We start from the raw sequence: 19776 nt of genomic DNA on the forward strand, positions 1-19776 counted from the left end.
CTGGGGACGAGGAGGAAAGAGAAAGGAAGGAGCAAGGGCAGCAGAGCGTGCGAGAAGGGCAGGGGAACAGCAGATGGGAAATTCAGGGAACTGGTGACGGGAGAAAGTGCCTGGTAAGGGAGGGGGGGGGGGCAGACATCAATAACGGGGACAATTGGAGGAATAAATAGAGGGAAGGAAGAGGGGGCAACAGCTATAGGGAGTTGGGGAAACGCCAGAAGGGGAACATGAGAGCAAGGCCATTAGGCTGGCTACAACAGGCCACACGTGGCGACTGGAATAAAATTACATCGCAAGCAACAACTTTGGAGAGTCCCTGAACAAAGGGAAACCCCGGAATGCAGGGGCTCACCCACATGGCGTACTCAGTTGGCAACTATGTTGGGTGTCCCCTGGACAAAGGGAAACCCCTGAGCACAGGGACCCGACATCATGTGGAGAACAGTGACCGTGGCCATCTTGGACGGCCCCCTAAAGGGAAAGCCCGGAGTGCAGGGGTGCATCCACCAGGTTTTGGGTGATCCCACAAGAGCACGGGTACCAACCCCCCCCCCCCCCCCCCCCCCCCCCCCCCCCCCGGCCCATCAGGGTAGTCCCCTGGAACATCAGGGGACCTAATGGCCCAGTGAAAAGATCCAGAGTCATCGGCCATCTGAAGTTTGAAAGCCGACATAGTCTTCCTCCAAGACACGTACCTGAGGGAGAAGGACCTACTGTGGGTAAGAAAGGGCTGGGTTGGACAGACCTACCATTCCTCCTATGGGACGAGGGCCAGGGAGGTAGTCATACTGTTAAATAAGAGGACAATGTTTACTGCGACGAGGGCGGTTACGGACCCAGGGGGACGGTATGTTGTGGTCAGCAGTGTCCTGGGCGGGGCACCGGTAACACCAGTGAACGTGTACGCTCTCAACTGGGATGACACTGAGTTTGTAAAAAAAAAATAAAGCCATGGCGGAAATCCCCGACATAGATACACGACTAATCATGGGGGGGACTTTAACTGTGTGCAGGACCCTCAGAGAGACCGGTCGAATCCCAAAGCAGGGAAGACCTCCAACATGGCGAAGCCAAAGGGCAGCATGGTGGCACAGTGGTTCAGCTTCACTTTACATGGGTGAGAAATAGTTTCTTGGAAGATCTAGATTTTTAAAAACGTTTTCAATAGTTTGTGTATCTACGTCCTTGGACACGTGATGCTCCTTTACACCTCACATTTATCTACACAGAAATTAATTTGCTATTTACACACCCATTCTGCAAGTTTATTAATGCCATGTATTTGTTACAATCCTTCTCGGTGTTTAACATTATCCACCCAATGAGATTAGTTGTGGTACAGAACTGCCTCTGCACTGCTGCATCTCCTAACCCCAACACATTGTCTCACCTATCGAACAGAGCTCTGTCTGCACCAACCCATTCAGCATTGCTCGGCATAGGTTAGATACACCACACTCGCTCCAGGACAAAGGCACTGTACCCAAATGATGGGAGTCTTTGTGATTCGCTTCAGACTGCGCTGGGTTAGCAATGCAGACCTCTGACAGGCAGCAGCTGGTAGGGGTGATCAAATTGGCCTTGGGGGTTCATGGGCTAGGCTTGCTTCTGTCTACACACACACACACTCCCACAGGTGGCCTCCCCTGTTACTGGGGGCTGCCTGTGCCAGTTGCGAATGCCTTGATCCCAGGTTTCATTCAGGTATCTGTTCCTTTCCATGAAAGTGCTGTTGGTTCTGTTGACCATGCTGTTCGCTCTCTGGTTTCAGGTACTCCAGCTCAGTGGGTAATTTTTTGGTAGTTGGTGGCTTTCAAGCATTGGCCAAGCCAACAGTGTAAGTATAACTAAATGCTATCGACTTGAACCTCTTGTGGTGCAGTGGGTGAGGACCTAGTTGCCTCGTATAAAGAATTTGGGCCAAGATTCCCTGGGGTTCGCTGTGAAGCAATAGTGCTAACCATTGTGCTACCTTGCCGCCATGTTGATATTTCTATGACATTGGCCAACTTGTCTTTCTCAGAAGTACAGGTTATGGGGGAGTGGGTATTATAGAACAAAGAAATGTACAGCACAGGAACAGGCCCTTCGGCCCTCCAAGCCCGTGCTGACCATGCTGCCCGACTAAACTACAATCTTCTACACTTCCTGGGTCCGTATCTCTCTATTCCCATCCTATTCATGTATTTGTCAAGATGCCCCTTAAATGTCACTATCGTCCCTGCTTCCACCACCACCTCCGGTAGCGAATTCCAGGCACCCACTACCCTCTGTGTATATAAAAAAAAAAAAAAAAAAAAACCTGCCTCATACATCTACTCTAAACCTTGCCCCTCTCACCTTAAACCTATGCCCCCTAGTAATTGACCCCTCTACCCTGGGGAAAAGCCTCTGACTATCCACTCTGTCTATGCCCCTCATAATTTTGTAGACCTCTATCAGGTCGCCCCTCAACCTCTGTCGTTCCAGTGAGAACAAACCGAGTTTATTCAACCGCTCCTCATAGCTAATGCCCTCCATACCAGGCAACATTCTGGTAAATCCCTTCTGCACCCTCTCTAAAGCCTCCACATCCTTCTGGTAGTGTGGCGACCAGAATTGAACACTATACTCCAAGTGTGGCCTAACTAAGGTTCTGTACAGCTGCAACATGACTTGCCAATTCTTATACTCAATGCCCCGGCCAATGAAGGCAAGCATGCCGTATGCCTTCTTGACTACCTTCTCCACCTGTGTTGCCCCTTTCAATGACCTGTGGACCTGTACTCCTAGATCTCTTTGACTTTCAATACTCTTGAGGGTTCTACCATTCACTGTATATTCCCTACCTGCACTAGACCTTCCAAAATGCATTACCTCACATTTGTCCGGATTAAACTCCATCTGCCATCTCTCCGCCCAAGTCTCCAAACAATCGAAATCCTGCTGTATCCTCTGACAGTCCTCATCGCTATCCGCAATTCCACCAACCTTTGTGTCGTCTGCAAACTTACTAATCAGACCAGTTACATTTTCCTCCAAATTGTTTATATATACTACAAACAGCAAAGGTCCCAGCACTGATCCCTGCGGAACACCACTGGTCACAGCCCTCCAATTAGAAAAGCATCCTTCCATTGCTACTCTCTGTCTTCTATGACCTAGCCAGTTCTGTATCCACCTTGCCAGCTCACCCCTGATCCCGTGTGACTTCACCTTTTGTACTAGTCTACCATGAGGGACCTTGTCAAAGGCCTTACTGAAGTCCATATAGACACCATCCACTGCCCTACCTGCATCAATCATCTTCGTGACCTCCTCGAAAAACTCTATCAAGTTAGTGAGACACGACCACCCCTTCACAAAACCATGCTGCCTCTCACTAATACATCCATTTGCTTCCAAATGGGAGTAGATCCTGTCTCGAAGAATTCGCTCCAGTAATTTCCCTACCACTGAAGTAAGGCTCACCGGCCTGTAGTTCCCTGGATTATCCTTGCTACCCTTCTTAAACAGAGGAACAACATTGGCTATTCTCCAGTCCTCCGGGACATCACCTGAAGACAGTGAGGATCCAAAGATTTCTGTCAAGGCCTCAGCAATTTCCTCTCCAGCCTCCTTCAGTATTCTGGGGTAGATCCCATCAGGCCCTGGGGACTTATCTACCTTAATATTTTTTAAGACGCCCAACACCTCGTCTTTTTGGATCTCAATGTGACCCAGGCTGTCTACACACCCTTCTCCAGACTCAACATCAACCAATTCCTTCTCTTTGGTGAATACTAATGCCAAGTATTCATTTAGTACGTCACCCATTTCCTCTGGCTCCACACATAGATTCCCTTGCCTATCCTTCAGTGGGCCAATCCTTTCCCTGGCTACCCTCTTGCTTTTTATGTACGTGTAGAAAGCCTTGGGATTTTCCTTAACCCTATTTGCCAATGACTTTTCGTGACCCCTTCTAGCCCTCCTGACTCCTTGCTTAAGTTCCTTCCAACTTTCCTTATATTCCACACAGGCTTCGTCTGTTCCCAGCCTTTTCGCCCTGACAAATGCCTCCTTTTTCTTTTTTGACGAGGCCTACAATATCTCTCGTTATCCAAGGTTCCCGAAAATTGCCGTATTTATCCTTTTTCCTGACAGGAACATGCCGGTCCTGAATTCCTTTCAACTGACACTTGAAAGCCTCCCACATGTCAGATGTTGATTTGCCCTCAAACATTCGCCCCCAATCTATGTTCTTCAGTTCCCGCCTAATATTGTTATAATTAGCCTTCCCCCAATTTAGCACATTCATCCTAGGACCACTCTTATCCTTGTCCACCAGCACTTTAAAACTTACTGAAATGTGGTCACTGTTCCCGAAATGCTCCCCGACTGAAACTTCTACCACCTGTTGGGGTCATTCCCCAATACCAGGTCCAGTACCGCCCCTTCCCTAGTTGGACTGTCTACATATTGTTTTAAGAAGCCCTCCCGGATGCTCCTTACAAACTCTGCCCCATCTAAGCCCCTGGCACTAAGTGAGTCCCAGTCAATATCGGAGAAGTTGAAGTCTCCCATCACCACAACCTTGTTGTTTTTACTCTTTTCCAAAATCTGTCTACCTATCTGCTCCTCTATCTCCCGCTGGCTGTTGGGAGGCCTGTAGTAAACCCCCAACATTGTGACTGCACCCTTCTTATTCCTGATCTCTACCCATATAGCCTCACTGCCCTCTGAGGTGTCCTCCCGTAGTACAGCTGTGATATTCTCCCTAACCAGTAGCGCAACTCCGCCACCCCTTTTACATCCCCCTCTATCCCGCCAAGTACTAATCCAAGCTCTAAGTTCATCTGCCTTACCCATAATACTTCTTGCATTAAAACATATGCACTTCAGGCCACCAGACCCGCTGTGTTCAGCAACTTCTCCCTGTCTGCTCTGCCTCAGAGCCACACTGTCCCTATTCCCTAGTTCTCCCTCAATGCTCTCACCTTCTGACCTATTGCTCCCGTGTCCACCCCCCTGCCATACTAGTTTAAACCCTCCCGTGTGACACTAGCAAACCTCGCGGCCAGGATATTTATGCCTCTCCAGTTTAGATGCAACCCGTCCTTATATAGGTCACACCTGCCCCGGAAGAGCTCCCAGTGGTCCAGATAAAGGAAACCCTCCCTCCTACACCAGCTGTTTAGCCACACGTTTAGCTGCTCTATCTTCCTATTTCTCGACTCACTGTCACGTGGCACAGGGAGTAATCCCGAGATTACAACCCTAGAGGTCCTGTCTTTTAACTTTCTGCCTAGCTCCCTGAATTCCTGCTGCAGGACCTCATGCCCCTTCCTGCCTATGTCGTTAGTACCAATATGTACAACGACCTCTGCCTGTTTGCCCTCCCCCTTCAGGATGCCCTCTACCCGTTCGGAGACATCCTGGCACCAGGGAGGCAACATACCATCCTGGAGTCTCTTTCACGTCCACAGAAGCGCCTTTCTGTGCCCCTGACTATAGAGTCCCCTATTACTATTACTCTTCTGCGCTTTGACCCTCCCTTCTGAACATCAGAGCCAGCCGTGGTGCCACTGCTCTGGCTGCTGCTGTTTTCCCCTGATAGGCTATTGCCCCCGACAGTATCCAAAGGGGTATACCTGTTCGAGAGGGGGACAACCACAGGGGATTCCTGCACTGACTGCCTGCCCTTTCTGGTGGTCACCCATTTCTCTGCCTGCTCCTTGGGTGTGACCACATTTATATAACTGCGATCTATGACGCTTTCCACCGCCTGCATGCTCCTAAGTGCATCCAATTGCTGCTCCAACCGAACCATGCGGTCTGTGAGGAGCTCCAGTTGGGTGCACTTTCTGCAGATGAAGCCATCCGGGACGCTGGAAGCCTCCCAGACCTGCCACATCTCACAGTCAGAGCACTGCACCCCTCTAACTGACATTGCGTCAATTAATTAGTAAATTAAAATTAAAAGTTTAAAAATTATTTTTTAAAAGTTACTGTTAACTATCTGTTTCCTAGCACTAGATTTCTACTATAAAAGGGAAAGCTAAATATAGTACTCTCCGATCTCTGGCTTAGTTACCCCTCTAAATTATAATTAAGTAATTATGTTTAATTAGTTACCAATGCTTAATTTTTTTAATTTAGTGTAGATTCCCAACCAGCCACTCGGGTCACAGCTTTTCTGTGATGTCACTTCAGTTTCCCCCTCCCCCCACACACACAATTTGAAAAGGTAATAAAAGTAAAAATGAGTAAAAATCACTTACTTACCTTCTTACCTCCTGAGGGTCTTAGATGTTCTCAGGTTCTCTCCCTGACAGAGACTGCTGCTCTTCCTCCGAACGGCTCCCAAAACTAGGCCGCGATCTTTTTAAATCTCCGCTTCGACTCGCAGCTCCTGCTCTTTTTAAATCTCCGCACCGACTCGCAGCTCCCGTGCTTTTTAAATCTCCGCTCTGACTCGCAGCTCCCGCGCTTTTTAAATCTCCACTCCGACTACCAGCTCCCGCTCTTTTAAAATCTCCGCTCCGACTCGCAGCTCTCGCGCTTTTTAAATCTCCGCTCCGACTCGCAGCTCCCGCTCTTTTTAAATCTCCGCTCCGACTCGCAGCTCCTGCTCTTTTTAAATCTCCGCTCCGACTCGCAGCTCCTGCTCTTTTTAAATCTCCACTCCGACTCGCAGCTCCCGTGCTTTTCAAATCTCCGCTCCGACTCGCAGCTCCCGCGCTTTTTAAATCTCCGCTCCGACTCGCAGCTCCCGCGCTTTTTAAATCTCCGCTCCGACTCGCAGCTCCCGCGCTTTTTAAATCTCCGCTCCGACTCGCAGCTCCCGCGCTTTTTAAATCTCCGCTCCGACTCGCAGCTCCCGCGCTTTTTAAATCTCCACTCCGACTACCAGCTCCCGCTCTTTTAAAATCTCCGCTCCGACTCGCAGCTCTCGCGCTTTTTAAATCTCCGCTCCGACTCGCAGCTCCCGCTCTTTTTAAATCTCCGCTCCGACTCGCAGCTCCTGCTCTTTTTAAATCTCCGCTCCGACTCGCAGCTCCTGCTCTTTTTAAATCTCCGCTCCGACTCGCAGCTCCTGCTCTTTTTAAATCTCCACTCCGACTCGCAGCTCCCGTGCTTTTCAAATCTCCGCTCCGACTCGCAGCTCCCGCGCTTTTTAAATCTCCGCTCCGACTCGCAGCTCCCGCGCTTTTTAAATCTCCGCTCCGACTCGCAGCTCCCGCGCTTTTTAAATCTCCGCTCCGACTCGCAGCTCCCGCGCTTTTTAAATCTCCGCTCCGACTCGCAGCTCCCGCGCTTTTTAAATCTCCGCTCCGACTCGCAGCTCCCGCGCTTTTTAAGTCACAATGTCCTGTGAAATACTTTTCTCTTCCCACAGGTAGCACTGTTGCTTCACAGCTCCAGGGTCCCAGGTTCGATTCCCGGCTTGGGTCACTGTCTGTGTGCAGTCTGCATGTTCTCCCCGTGTGTGCGCGGGTTTCCTCCGGGTGCTCCCGTTTCTTCCCACCAGTCCCGAAAGACGTGTTATTAGGTAATTTGGACATTCTGAATTCTCCCTCCGTGTAACTGGACAGGTGCCGGAATGTGGTCACTAGGGGCTTTTCACAGTAACTTCATTTCAGTGTTAATGTAAGCCTACTTGTGACAAAAATTATTAAATTAAAGGTGCCTATGAGGTGGTGCCTCTTGCTGCGTGCATCCCTCGGGTGAAGTAATATGGGGCAGTAGGTTTGCTCAGCAATAGCTTGGGTTCAATTCCCATACCGGCTGAGGTTATTCATGAAGGCCCCACCTTCTCAACCTTGCCTCTCGCCTGAGGTTTGGTGACCCTCGGGTTAAATCACCATCTGTCAGCTCTCTTTCTCTCTTTTTCCCCCCCCCCACCTCAAAGGGGAAAGCAGCCTACGGTCATCTGGGACTGTGGCGACTTGACTTAATAAGTTAAAGCTTGTACAGTGCTCTGAAATAAGTGTGGTTGTTTTGTATATTTTACACAGGGAGCTTCTCAATAGAAACCTGCAGACCCTCCAGCAGTTGTCCGAAGTGACTGATGAGAGTATCCATGCTGCTGACCTCTTGCACATCCTCTTCTACATGCCCATCAGGCACCTGCATGAGTATGCCCGCGTGCTGCTCAAACTTGCAACCTGTTTCGAGGTGGTAAGTGACATTTTGTGCTGGCCACCTCCTCTGTTCTTTCATATTTTTCACCTTCAGGTGGCCAGCTTGGCAGGCCTGTGATGGAAGTGTAACTTTCTGCTGACCTGTAACTGGCCCCTCATTTCACCAACTGATGATGGGTGAAGCCTTTGTTGTAAATGCGTCGTCAGTGCAGTGGTGAGAGCGCCGTCATGGCAGTGGTGGGATGGAAATGAATGACTGGCACTGGGCTGGGAGCTCTTGATGGTGGTCACCCCTCCCCGGCAGTGCTATGTTGGGTAATTGCCGCCGAGCCAGTAAACCCGCATGCAGCCTCGAACTCATTGTGTTTTTTCAAGCGTTCAGTGATTTCATTAACACACTCAGGAAGCAAAGACCATGATCACCTCTTCCTGATGGATCAGAATCTTATCCTGAAGATGGCAGTGAACCAGGTGTCCGCAGTCACGTTGGGATGACGATGAATGGTTATATCTGCAAAGTTAATTGCTTGGCATTCCTGAGCGACTGTCAATTTGTCTCTCTATGTAGAGGGAGGAAAAGAGCTTGCATTTATATAGCACCTCTTCACAACCTTGGGACGAATCCCAAGGTCTGTCGCAATCAAACCCCATCACTTTGAATTGCCGTAACAGCCGTAAGGTAGGCGGCGCTGTGGCCTGTGCGGAGCAAGCTCCAATAAACAGCACTGAATTTAACAACCAGGGCACCTCCCTCCCCCCTGACTTGGGCTGTGCATCCAAGTCCCACTAATGAGTTAAGCACGTAATCCAGGCCTATATTTCAGTGCAGTATTGATGGATATGAATCAGACAGTCTGCGCAGTTTTGGTCTGGCAAGGTGGTGAGATATTGCAGAGAATGTGTGAGTGGGATTAGATTTGGGTGGGATATTCCAGAGAATGTGGGATTGGATTTGGGTGGGATATTCCAGGGAATGTGGGATTAGATTTGGGTGGGATCTTCCAGGGAATGGGGGTGTGGGATTGGATTGGGTGACAAAAACAGCAAATACTGGGCAACAGCAGCAGATCTGACGGCATCTGTGGAGAGAGCAGAGTTTCAAGTCTGGATGACTCTTTGTCAGTGCTGTTGAGAACTAGAAATAGAATTTTTGAACACCATTGCATGGGATGGGTGCAGGTGGGGAGGAGTTGGATGTAGAATTGAATGGGGTAACTCTGTCCTGCTTTGGATCCTGTGGCAGGTCTCCAAGGAATACTACAAGCTGCAGGAAGTCAGCTGTCAGTGTGAAGCACTTGGCCAATATCTGAAGAAAAAGCGCAAAGAGGCAGAATACACCTACAGTTTCTGGAAAACATTCCCAGGGAAAATGACGGTATGCCATCTATTAATTGCATTCGGAATACAAAACCGTAGACTTGGAAAGTGCTTGATGCCATCTCTTGACTTATGTGCTGCTCTTATAATCATTCTGGGACCTCAGCCTGGCACATATTTACATCTCTTTTACTCTGCCGGTCTCTGTTTTGCTGCCTACTTTGTGCAAGCCCTTGCACTCTTTCACTCACTATCTCTCGCTCTCTTGCTTGTTTGTTTGCTGGCTATCTTGCTGTTTACATGTGGATCATATTCGCTCTCACATGCAGTTTCTATTTTGCAACACATTGTGGTAATTTGTTGGATGGATGTATGGGATTGGCATCAGGTTGGGAGCATGGGATTGGCATTGGTTGTGTTATGATATGGTCGGTGGCAATTGCCAGGCTGTCCAAATCCCAAAGGGAAACTTGGACAAGCTATCACAACAATTTGCAATTTGTATTTTATAATGAGAAAGTATGTGCACTGACGTTGGGAGCACAAATTTCAAATGACTCTTGGAGATTTTAAATATTAAATTTAACATTTGTTTTTTTAAAAAAGGGGCCTGATTCAGCCCCCCGTGAGCCCCAAATCGAGCTCTGTGCCGGCCCGATCACGAGTCACCCGACTCGCATTGCCCAGCATGATATTTAAATGAGCTATTGGGCTGATTTAATAGTCAGACGCTGCTTTCATCCCCCTGGCACCTGAGTCTGGGTTAGGAGTGAAGTTGGCGTTGGGAACGTCGGGTTGCATTGGGTTAGAATGAGCCAGTTTGAGTGGGATTGGCATTGCGATGGGATGGACCTGTCACGGTGGGATGGGTGAGGCATTGGGATGGGCAAGTGGGACAGGTAATGCGTGAGTGGGATTGGAATTAGAATGGAATGGGTGAGTGAAAATGGGATTGGTGATGGGATGGGTGAGTGAGAGTGGATCCACAGTGTGGGCTGATAATGGTTAAATTAATGTTACTGAGGGCAGCACGGTGGTGCAGTGGGTAGCACTGCTGCCTCACGGCGCTGAGGTCCCAGGTTCGATCCCGGCTCTGGGTCACTGTCTGTGGAGTTTGCACATTCATAGAACATACAGTGCTGAAGGAGGCCATTCGGCCCGTCGAGTCTGCACCGGCCCATCGAATCTGCACCGACCCACTTGTGCCCTATCCCCATAACCCAATACCCCCTCCAACCTTTTTTTGGTCACAAAGGACAATTTATCATGGCCAATCCACCTAACCTGCACGTCTTTGGATTGTGGGAGGAAACCGGAACACCCGGAGGAAACCTACGCAGACAAGGGGCGAACGTGCAGACAGTGACCCTGGCGCTGTGAAGCCACAGTACTAATCACTTGTGCTGCCCATTCTCCCCGTGTTTGCGTGGGATTCGCCCCACAACCCAAAAAATGTGCAGGGTAGGTGGATGGGCCATGCTAAATTGCCTCTTAATTGGAAAAAAAATGAATTGGGTACTCGAAATTTTTTTTTAATTAATTAATGTTACTGGAAACCATCATGGTATGAAACAAGAAATGCTTGTGCCAGAAGTAAATTGAACCCTGGTAACATTCTGTTTCCAGGGTATTGGAGGAGTATAAATTGCACGCAAAGTCGGAACTGATCTGTGAATGACTCTTCGTGAAGCATTTCTGTAACATAGCCACTGAAGGAAAGCATTGTACTGCTTCTATATTTGGCCCATGTAACCGAGCACTCCCTAGTTTCCATGATTTAATAATAGCATGGCCCTTTATCCAGCCCTCGATCTGGCGAATCCTGGGTTTTGAGTTTAGAGAGCACCACGTCTGCCAGCTTTGCATCTACTACTACCAATTGACTAGTGACTATAATTAAGGATAGTAAGATTGAAGACCATGAATATTTTCATTTGCTCAGAGCAAGCTAGCACGATTTTGTGAATGATATGTCATGCCCAATGTTCCCTCTAAATATTCTTTGTGTGTGGTCTGTTCATTTCAATGCCTTTTCTTTCCAGAAGTGTCTCACATGCATAGTAGCGGGGGCATTGATCTTTCCTGACAAATGTGATCAGAGGAGGTGGCTAAAGTGGTGGACAGTGGAATATCTTTATTTAGACTTCTGTCCCTCTAATTACTAGCTTCAGCTCACGAAGCTGAAAACAAATAATTGGCCAAACTACAGGAGTCCAAGTAAGGATAATAGGCAGGTAATGTAATTGGCAGGTTGGATCACACCAGGATCTGTGTTGGGGCTTTGCCAGTGACTTAAAGGACTGGATAGCCACACATCCAAGTTTGCAGATGGTGGAAGCAGTGTAGGTAGAGCATAACATTGCAGAGAGATATTAGTAAATTCAATACACTTTCTAAAAATAAAAATTTACAGTACCCAATTATTTTTTTTCCCAATTAAGGGGCAATTTAGCATGGCCAATCCACCTAACCTGCACATCTTTGGGTTGTGGGGGCAAAACCCACGCAGACACTGGGAGGATGTGCAAACTCCAAACGGACAGTGACCCGGGGCCAGGATCGAACCCGGGTCCTCAGCACCGTAGGCAGCAGTGTTAACCACTGTACCACCTTGCCGCCCCAATTCAAAATATGCTGCGATCAGGGGCCTTCCTAACTGGCCAAAAGTGAGAAACAGTGGACGCATAAGAGACTTGGGGAGTCTGGGTGCATCAATTGTTAAAATGTCAAGAACAAGGATAAAATAATCAAAAAGGTTAATTGAATGTTGGTCTATATATACCAATTGTTTAGAAGTCAGTCCAAAATAATACAAAACCAGTTTTCGATCAAAGAGCCCTCGCTAAACTGGAGTCAGTGGGAATCAGGGGGAAACTCTCCGCTGGTTGGAGTCACACATGGCACAAAGAAAGATGGTTGTGGCGGTTGGAGGTCAATCATCTCGGCTCCAGGACATCACTGCAGGCGTCCCTCAGGTTAGTGTCCTAGGCCCAACCATCTTCAGCTGCTTCATCAATGACCTGCCTTCCATCATAAGGTCAGAAGTGGAATGTTTGTGGATGACTGCACAATGTTCAGCACCATTCGCGACTCCTCAGACAATGAAGCAGTCCGTGTCTAAATGCAGCAAGACCTGGACAATATCTAGGCTTGGGCTGACTTGTGGCAAGTTACATTCTTTGCACACAAATGTCAGGCAATGACCCATCTCCTACAGGAGAGGATCTAACCATCGCCTCTTGACATTCAATGGCATTACCATTGTTGAATCCCCCACAATCAACATCTTGGGATTACCATTGACCAGAAACTGAACTGGACTAGCCACATTAATACTGTGGCTACCAGGGCAGGTCAAAGGCCTGAATTGAACCCAAACCATAAAGGCAGTTTTTTTCCCTTTCATGCTTTGTGTTTGTTGTTGTGTATGTGAAACATCTTGTGTTTCCTGCTTCAGCATTGCAAGGGTTAATATGAGTTTAACTTTTTTTAGGCTTTTCTGACAAGACATTTTTCTGCTGTGAGTATAAGTATATATGGAAACAATTTTTTGTGTGGCTTATCATGAAAGATGTGCTTGATGAGAATGCAACACCCCTTCCCTAGACTTTGTTTCCTGTGTTAATACTGCCTTAGAGGAGACCTGACTAGTGCTGACTCCAACCAGGTAAGTTAAGTTGCGTTCCATCCCTGCCCTTTTCATCCTTGTGTTTGGCAGCTTCTTAACATATTGAAGTATGCTTGGAGGATGTTATGGCTTGCGTTTGCTGTGATTAACATTGAGCACTGTACTCTTTCTGAACTGCTTTTAAATTATGCAGCCATTCCTATGTCTTGCATTAAAATGTTACTGCACGGAGTAAAGATTGTGATGTGGAGAAGGGGTTGAGGCCGAATTACATCTCTGGGCTTGGGTCAAACTCAGTCAAGTGTGGTGGGGCGGAGCCTGCCATCTACTGACTTCTCTGGCTCTAGGGCTTCTCGGTCAGACTGCTTCACAAGTGCCTCAATCTTGCCTAGTGTCAGTCAGCCTCTAAAACGTGATCCCTAACTGCCAGTCGCATTCTCACTGAGTACTTTGTGTGGGAAAAGGAATAAATTCCTCCACAAGTTGGTGGTGATCTTGGGGTCGGTGGGAAATGTGTACAAGGCTTTACCTAGGAACTAAAATCCAAGCTGGGTGTAGAGGAGTGTTGATTCTGTAAATGTGGCAATATATCCGATTCCCTCACACTGACTCCCATTGTCGGCAGGAGATGCAAATAAACTGAAAAACATTTTATTGGGGGCACTTTTCAAATATGTACTTAACAAAGAAGAAAAAACAGAAAAACCAACTGCGGCAACAACAAACAATCAAAACATCCCTGCAACCCCCCACCAATTCTCTTTCCCTCCCCGTCCCCACTGTGCTCGCTGCCACCCCAGTGCCTGCCCGCCCCCCCCTTTTAACCTTTAACCTGAACTGAAAAAAGACCCCCCCCCCTTACTCCTTAAAGAAGTCGGTGAGTAGCTTCCACTTCGAGGTGAATCCCTGCTCTTCTCCACTAAGGGTGAACTTGATCTTCTCTAAGCGCAAGAACTCTACCAAAATCACTCACGCACGTCAACGCTTGGCGGCTCAGAGTCCCACCAGGCCAATAAAACCCGTCTCCAGGCTATCATGGAGGCAAAGGCCAATCCATTAGCCTCTCTCCCCACCTGCACTCTCAGATCCTCCGACACTCCAAATATCGCCACCTCGGGACTCTGAGCTATCATTACTCCCAAAGTCTTTGACATCATGGGCTGGATTCTCTGCCGGCGGGATGTTCCATTTTGCCGGCAGCCCGGGGGTTTCCCGACGCCGTGGGGCTGCCCCACAATGAGAAACCCCATTGACCATCCCGTCAATGGAGCATCCCACTTGTGTACTGAAACAGAAATGTGGTGCAGCGGGACGGAGAATCCAGCCCCACATCTGCAAATCCCGTCCAAAACCCTCTTGACCTCAAACACTCCCAAAACATACCCCAACGCACATGCACACGCCTATTCTTCACCTCTGAAACCCCTCCATCGATCCCTTTCCACGAATACCCTCCTAGCCCGTGGAGCCTTACCCGTCCACACGAACCTCAATTATCCCGTTCACCTTCCTCAAAAAGGATTTGGGCACAAAGATGGGGAGGTTCTGGAACACAAACCAAAACTTAAGCAACATTTTCATCTTTACCATCTGGATCCGACCAACCAACGACAATGGCAACACATCTTAAAATCCGCCTGCATTCCCTCCGCCACCCGCGCCAAATTCAACTTGTGCAGCTGAGCCCAACTACGCCACTTGTATCCCAAGATAACGAAAACTCGCCCCTGCTAACTTAAGCTGCCTTCACAACGATCAATCTATGTAAATCCTGCCATCGCCTTGATTGCCTTCGATATTGTAAAATTATAACCAAATTCAAATCTCAGTGTGAAGTGCGTAGACTGTGTCAGTCTGCCGGTTATAGATCTGTTGGTGAGGACCGTGCATAAGTGCATCGGTCAAACCTGAGATGTCCGGGTGTAATTCAAGATCTCCACCAGCAGTCTACCTTTTCCCCATGTTCCCATGATGGGAAGGAGAGCAAAGTCCATGGAGGGGGTAGTCCCATTTCTATTCACTGTGGAGAGGTGAATGGCTGAAAATTACAGCAGGGTCCAGCTAAGTCGTAATTCCCGTTCTCCCGTCCACCTCTACCATGGTGAAGAGCTTTTTAAAATTCATTTACAGGATGTGGGCATCGCTGGCAGTGGCAGCATTTAATGGCTGTCCCTAATTACCCTCCATTTCAGAAGGCGTTTAAGAGTTATGTGTAGGTGAGACCAGAGAAGAACGGCAGATTTCCTTCCCTTCACATTAGTGAACCAGGTGGGTTCTTACAACAATGGTCATCATCAGCATCACCATCATGTCACTGTCTGCCCTGGATAGCCTGCTTGCTGTCCAGCTTGTGCAGGAAGGTCATCAGAGCCAAGTGACTGAGTATCTTACTTGTGAAGGAAGGTTTCCCCTCCTGAAGACTCACAGTAAGGGTGTGAGTCTTCAGGAGGGGAAGGAGAGGTGAATAATAATACCCCGGCACGTTACCACTGAACAAAGATGCATCACTGTTTGTCCTTTAGTGTGACAGCCATTACGTGTGAATGATGTCAGCACAGGGTGTTACAATATTGACCTGTACTCACAGTAAAGAGGCATTTTCCACAAACACATTTTGTTTCCCAGACATCAAAACTTAACTCTGCGAGACAGCCATGAGTGGCTCAGAGGTAAGATTCCTCGAGACTTACAAGGGATACAGGCCACACATTCAAAAAGCAGAGAGGTTGGGCAGCACGGTGGCGCAGTGGTTAGCACTGAGGACCTGGGTTTGATCCTGCCCCTGGTCACTGACCGTGTGGAGTTTGCACATTCTCCCGTGTTTGCATGGATCTCAAAGGTTAGGTGGATTGGCCACCCTAAATTGCCCCTTAATTGGAAAAAAAATGAATTGCGTACTCTAAATTTATTTTTTGAAGCAAGGCCAGCAGTTAATATGGGACTTGAAATACACACAAACTGTTCCAAATGTTATTTTCAATAGCTTTGACATCATCTCTAGTGTGGATAATTACTCCCAAAAGTGTCACTGCCATTTCTGATGGACGAGGTAATGTACAACATTGGAGTACCCCAGAGCTGGTGCAATTCTCCCAACTTACTTTGTTTTGAAACAAACTAATTTTGAAGATGTATTTGTAATCTTGAAATACATTTTATTGCCCCATCCCACTTTATATTGCATCCACCTCCCCCTCCCTCACACTTCTGTTATACATTTTTGAGAAGTCTACTACAACGTGAACCTGCACTGTCCCCACGCACCAACTTCCCATCCACCACAACCCAGTCACCTTTGTCCTTGACAACTAACGGAAAATCTCAGAACTCAGCAGCACAAGGGGTTGTTCAGCCCATGGTGCCTGTACTGGCTTTCCAAATGAGCAATGCTTTTCCTTTTCAGATAATAATTCCCTCTTGAAAACCTCACATGAATCTGTCTCTACCATACTCACAGACAGTGCATTCCAGATCCTAACCACTCACTGGGTGAATCTGTCTCCACCACACTCACAGACAGTACATTCCAGATCCTAACCACTCGCTGTGTGAATCTGTCTCCACCACACTCTCAGACAGTACATTCCAGATCCTAACCACTCGCTGTGTGAATCTGTCTCCACCACACTCTCAGACAGTACATTCCAGATCCTAACCACTCGCTGTGTGAATCTGTCTCCACCACACTCTCAGACAGTGCATTCCAGATCCTAACCACTCGCTGTGTGAATCTGTCTCTACCACACTCCAGACCGTGCATTCCAGATCCTAACCACTCGCTGTGTGAATCTGTCTCCACCACACTCTCAGACAGTGCATTCCAGATGCTAACCACTTGCTGTGTGAATCTGTCTCTACCACACTCACAGACAGTGCATTCCAGACCTCTGCCCCACCCCCATCGCCAAAGCCAATCTGAATTTTCTGCTGATTTGAGAGATGAAGACGGTGCACTGCTGTTACTTTAGAAAAGGAGAGTAAAAGGTTTTTTGTTTTGTAAAAAAATAAAAGCAAGGATTTTTTTCAAAACCAAAGTCCTTTAAATTGTGAATCTGAGTTCTCTGTCGGGTGGGTTGGTATAAAATTTATTGCTGGGAAGAGAGGCATGTGGCTGAAGTTTTTCATCTTGCACTCATCAGGACAAATCCAAGATGCAAAGACGTAAAATGACAAATTGTAAACAATCACAACAATATATACTACAGGAGAAAAGAGTTGCTGATTGGTTATCATGTTGCTTTTTTTCTGAATTAGCCACGGCATTGCAATGGAAAGAGCAATGGGGAATTTGCTGAACAATCCTGAGTGCATTAATCGCTATGCTAACAACCAATTTAAGATAATCAGTCACGCTTGTAATGTGGCCCATTGGCACTTGCTGGAAGTGACATACATTCGTACACAATAGGACCTGTTCTCTGTAAACAAAAGGAATACGTTCAAGCCTTGTGTCTTTTTTGAATTACCTTGGAGCTTGGTGAGCCTATAGTTTCCTGTTGCTTTCTCCAAGGCAATGCCTGGTTTGACTTGCCAACCAATCAGAACCCTTGTTTTCTTGTAGTATATATTGTTGTGATCATTTGAAATTTGACTTTCTTGCATTTGACCTGATGAGTGAAAGACAGAAAGCTTCGACAATCTATGATTCTATAAATATATATCTCTTTTACAGCGATGTTCAAGTATCAAGTAACAAGTTAATAAAAATCTAATTGAGACAGTGTTATGCTATTGGAAACATTAACTTTCATTTGCTTACTGGTGCTCAGGAGGAAGGGAGATGAAAACACCGACTAATACTGGGGTGGCATGTTTTTAGGTTTATCCCCACTGTCATGATTCAGTGGGGCTCCAATCTGATGAGTCCTGTGGATTATGTTGCAATATTTTGGGTGAGAGATGGTATCAGTCCATTTCTGGATGCAGGCGGACCGAACTTATTCCTGGTGCTAACCCCCGTTGCAATAACATCAGTCTGTTCTTTTCCTGCCAAGGATTCCCTGAGGAAGCCGGAACGCCGTCTCATATGTGAGAGCAGCAACCGGGGATTGACGCTGCAGCACGCTGGCAGATTCTCCATTAACTGGTTTATCCTCTTCAATGATGCGCTAGTTCACGCTCAGGTGAGACCATCCAAAGGGGAGAAAGGGGAAAGGTCGGTCATTAACTTGGGGTGGGTGGGGGGTGATTGGGTGGGTTGCTCAGTTGTAATGCGATACTCCGGCGATGCAGTTTTTACCTCATTTTGATCCTGGACAATGAGACCTTTTTCTGTTTGTGGCAGCTTTAGAGCAGAAGAATTAATTCCTGCCTCTCCGATTCCCTCCCATGCCCAACCTGTGCCCTACAGTGTGGGTCTGCTGAGCTGCAGCACTTGCTGCATTTTGGGCCAAATTTGGATGGAGATCCTCTTGAGCCACTCCTGTAAGTCCCAGTATCATTGTGACAGGAGCTTGGTTGTGGACCCCATCTGGAAACCCTGCATTCAGTTTTGGGCTCTGTTACGTGGTACCTCGGGAAGGATATTTTAGCCTTGGAGATGCTACAGTGCAGTATCATTCACTGGAATGATGATGAAGATTAAAAGGTTAAATTATGAGGACAGGAGACACTAACTTGACCCTTTTTTACATGAGGGGTATTTGAAATCTGCAATGCTCCCCGCCCTTAGTGTTGGGTGGGGTTACTGGGTTATGGGGATCATGTGGAGGTGTTGACCTTGGGTAGGGTGCTCTTTCCAAGAGCCGGTGCAGACTCGATGGGCCGAATGGCCTCCTTCTGCACTGTAAATTCTATGATAGCTTTATTTTACTGACAACAAGAATGTACCGATTAATGGTCACAATCAAAACACAACTCATTTCACTTCAAACCACTCATTGTGATTAAGAAACCAAGGTCCTCAAACACTTCATTTTTTCCTGCACCTCATTTAAAATTAGTGAGTTTGACTTACCACCTCACCACAGGCCAACATGCTTTGTCCTTTTTTGCTGTCCCGTGACTCCTCCCCCATTCACAACTTTGCCAATCGATCAGCAAAACTGGCCACAGTTCCCCCTCCTCTCGTTGTGGGTCACCAGGAGCCATTGACCGAATTGGGTCAAATTCGTGGTATCAATATCCCTCCCTAACAGCACTGTGGATGTACCTAATAATAATAATCTTTATTAGTGTCACAAATAGGCTCACATTAATACTGCAATGAAGTTACTGTGAAAAGCCCCTAGTCACCACACTCCAACGCCTGTTAGGGTACACGGAGAATTCAGAATGTCCAATTCACCTAACAAGCGTGTCTTTCGGGACTTGTGGGAGGAAACCGGAGCATCCGGAGGAAACCCACGCAGACAAGGGGAGAACGTGCAGACTACGCACGGGTAGTGACCCAAGCCGGGAATTGATCCCGGGTCCCTGACGCTGTGAAGCGACTGTGCTAGCCATTGTGTTACCAGACCTACACCACGTGACTGCAACGGTTCAAGAAGGCAGCTCGCCGCCACCTCGAGGGCAAATGAGTGCAGTAGAGCTTTCACTTTTACTCTATAAATTAAGGCGACCTGCATTTTGCAAGGTGTTGTAATAATTTTTACATTTAAATGTTTAAAAACTGTGCAATCCTTTAGTTACATTATTTTTGCTTTAATTGTCTTGTTTTATTTGTATCATCATCACAATTCATCACAAACCAGACGACCATAATAATTTTTCAATAAACCAATTATTTAT

General features: G+C 47.5%; 1 protein-coding gene across 1 annotated transcript in view; it reads left to right on the forward strand.

The window, feature by feature from the left end:
* Positions 1-19776, forward strand: part of als2b (alsin Rho guanine nucleotide exchange factor ALS2 b) — a 296702-nt gene that overhangs the window by 172811 nt on the left and 104115 nt on the right. The window contains 4 exon segments of the mRNA XM_072481260.1: positions 1772-1837; positions 7977-8139; positions 9346-9477; positions 18042-18170. Coding sequence (XP_072337361.1) covers positions 1772-1837; positions 7977-8139; positions 9346-9477; positions 18042-18170 — 490 coding nt within the window.

The sequence above is a fragment of the Scyliorhinus torazame genome, chromosome 2, assembly GCF_047496885.1.
Source record: "Scyliorhinus torazame isolate Kashiwa2021f chromosome 2, sScyTor2.1, whole genome shotgun sequence".
Taxonomy (NCBI): domain Eukaryota; kingdom Metazoa; phylum Chordata; class Chondrichthyes; order Carcharhiniformes; family Scyliorhinidae; genus Scyliorhinus; species Scyliorhinus torazame.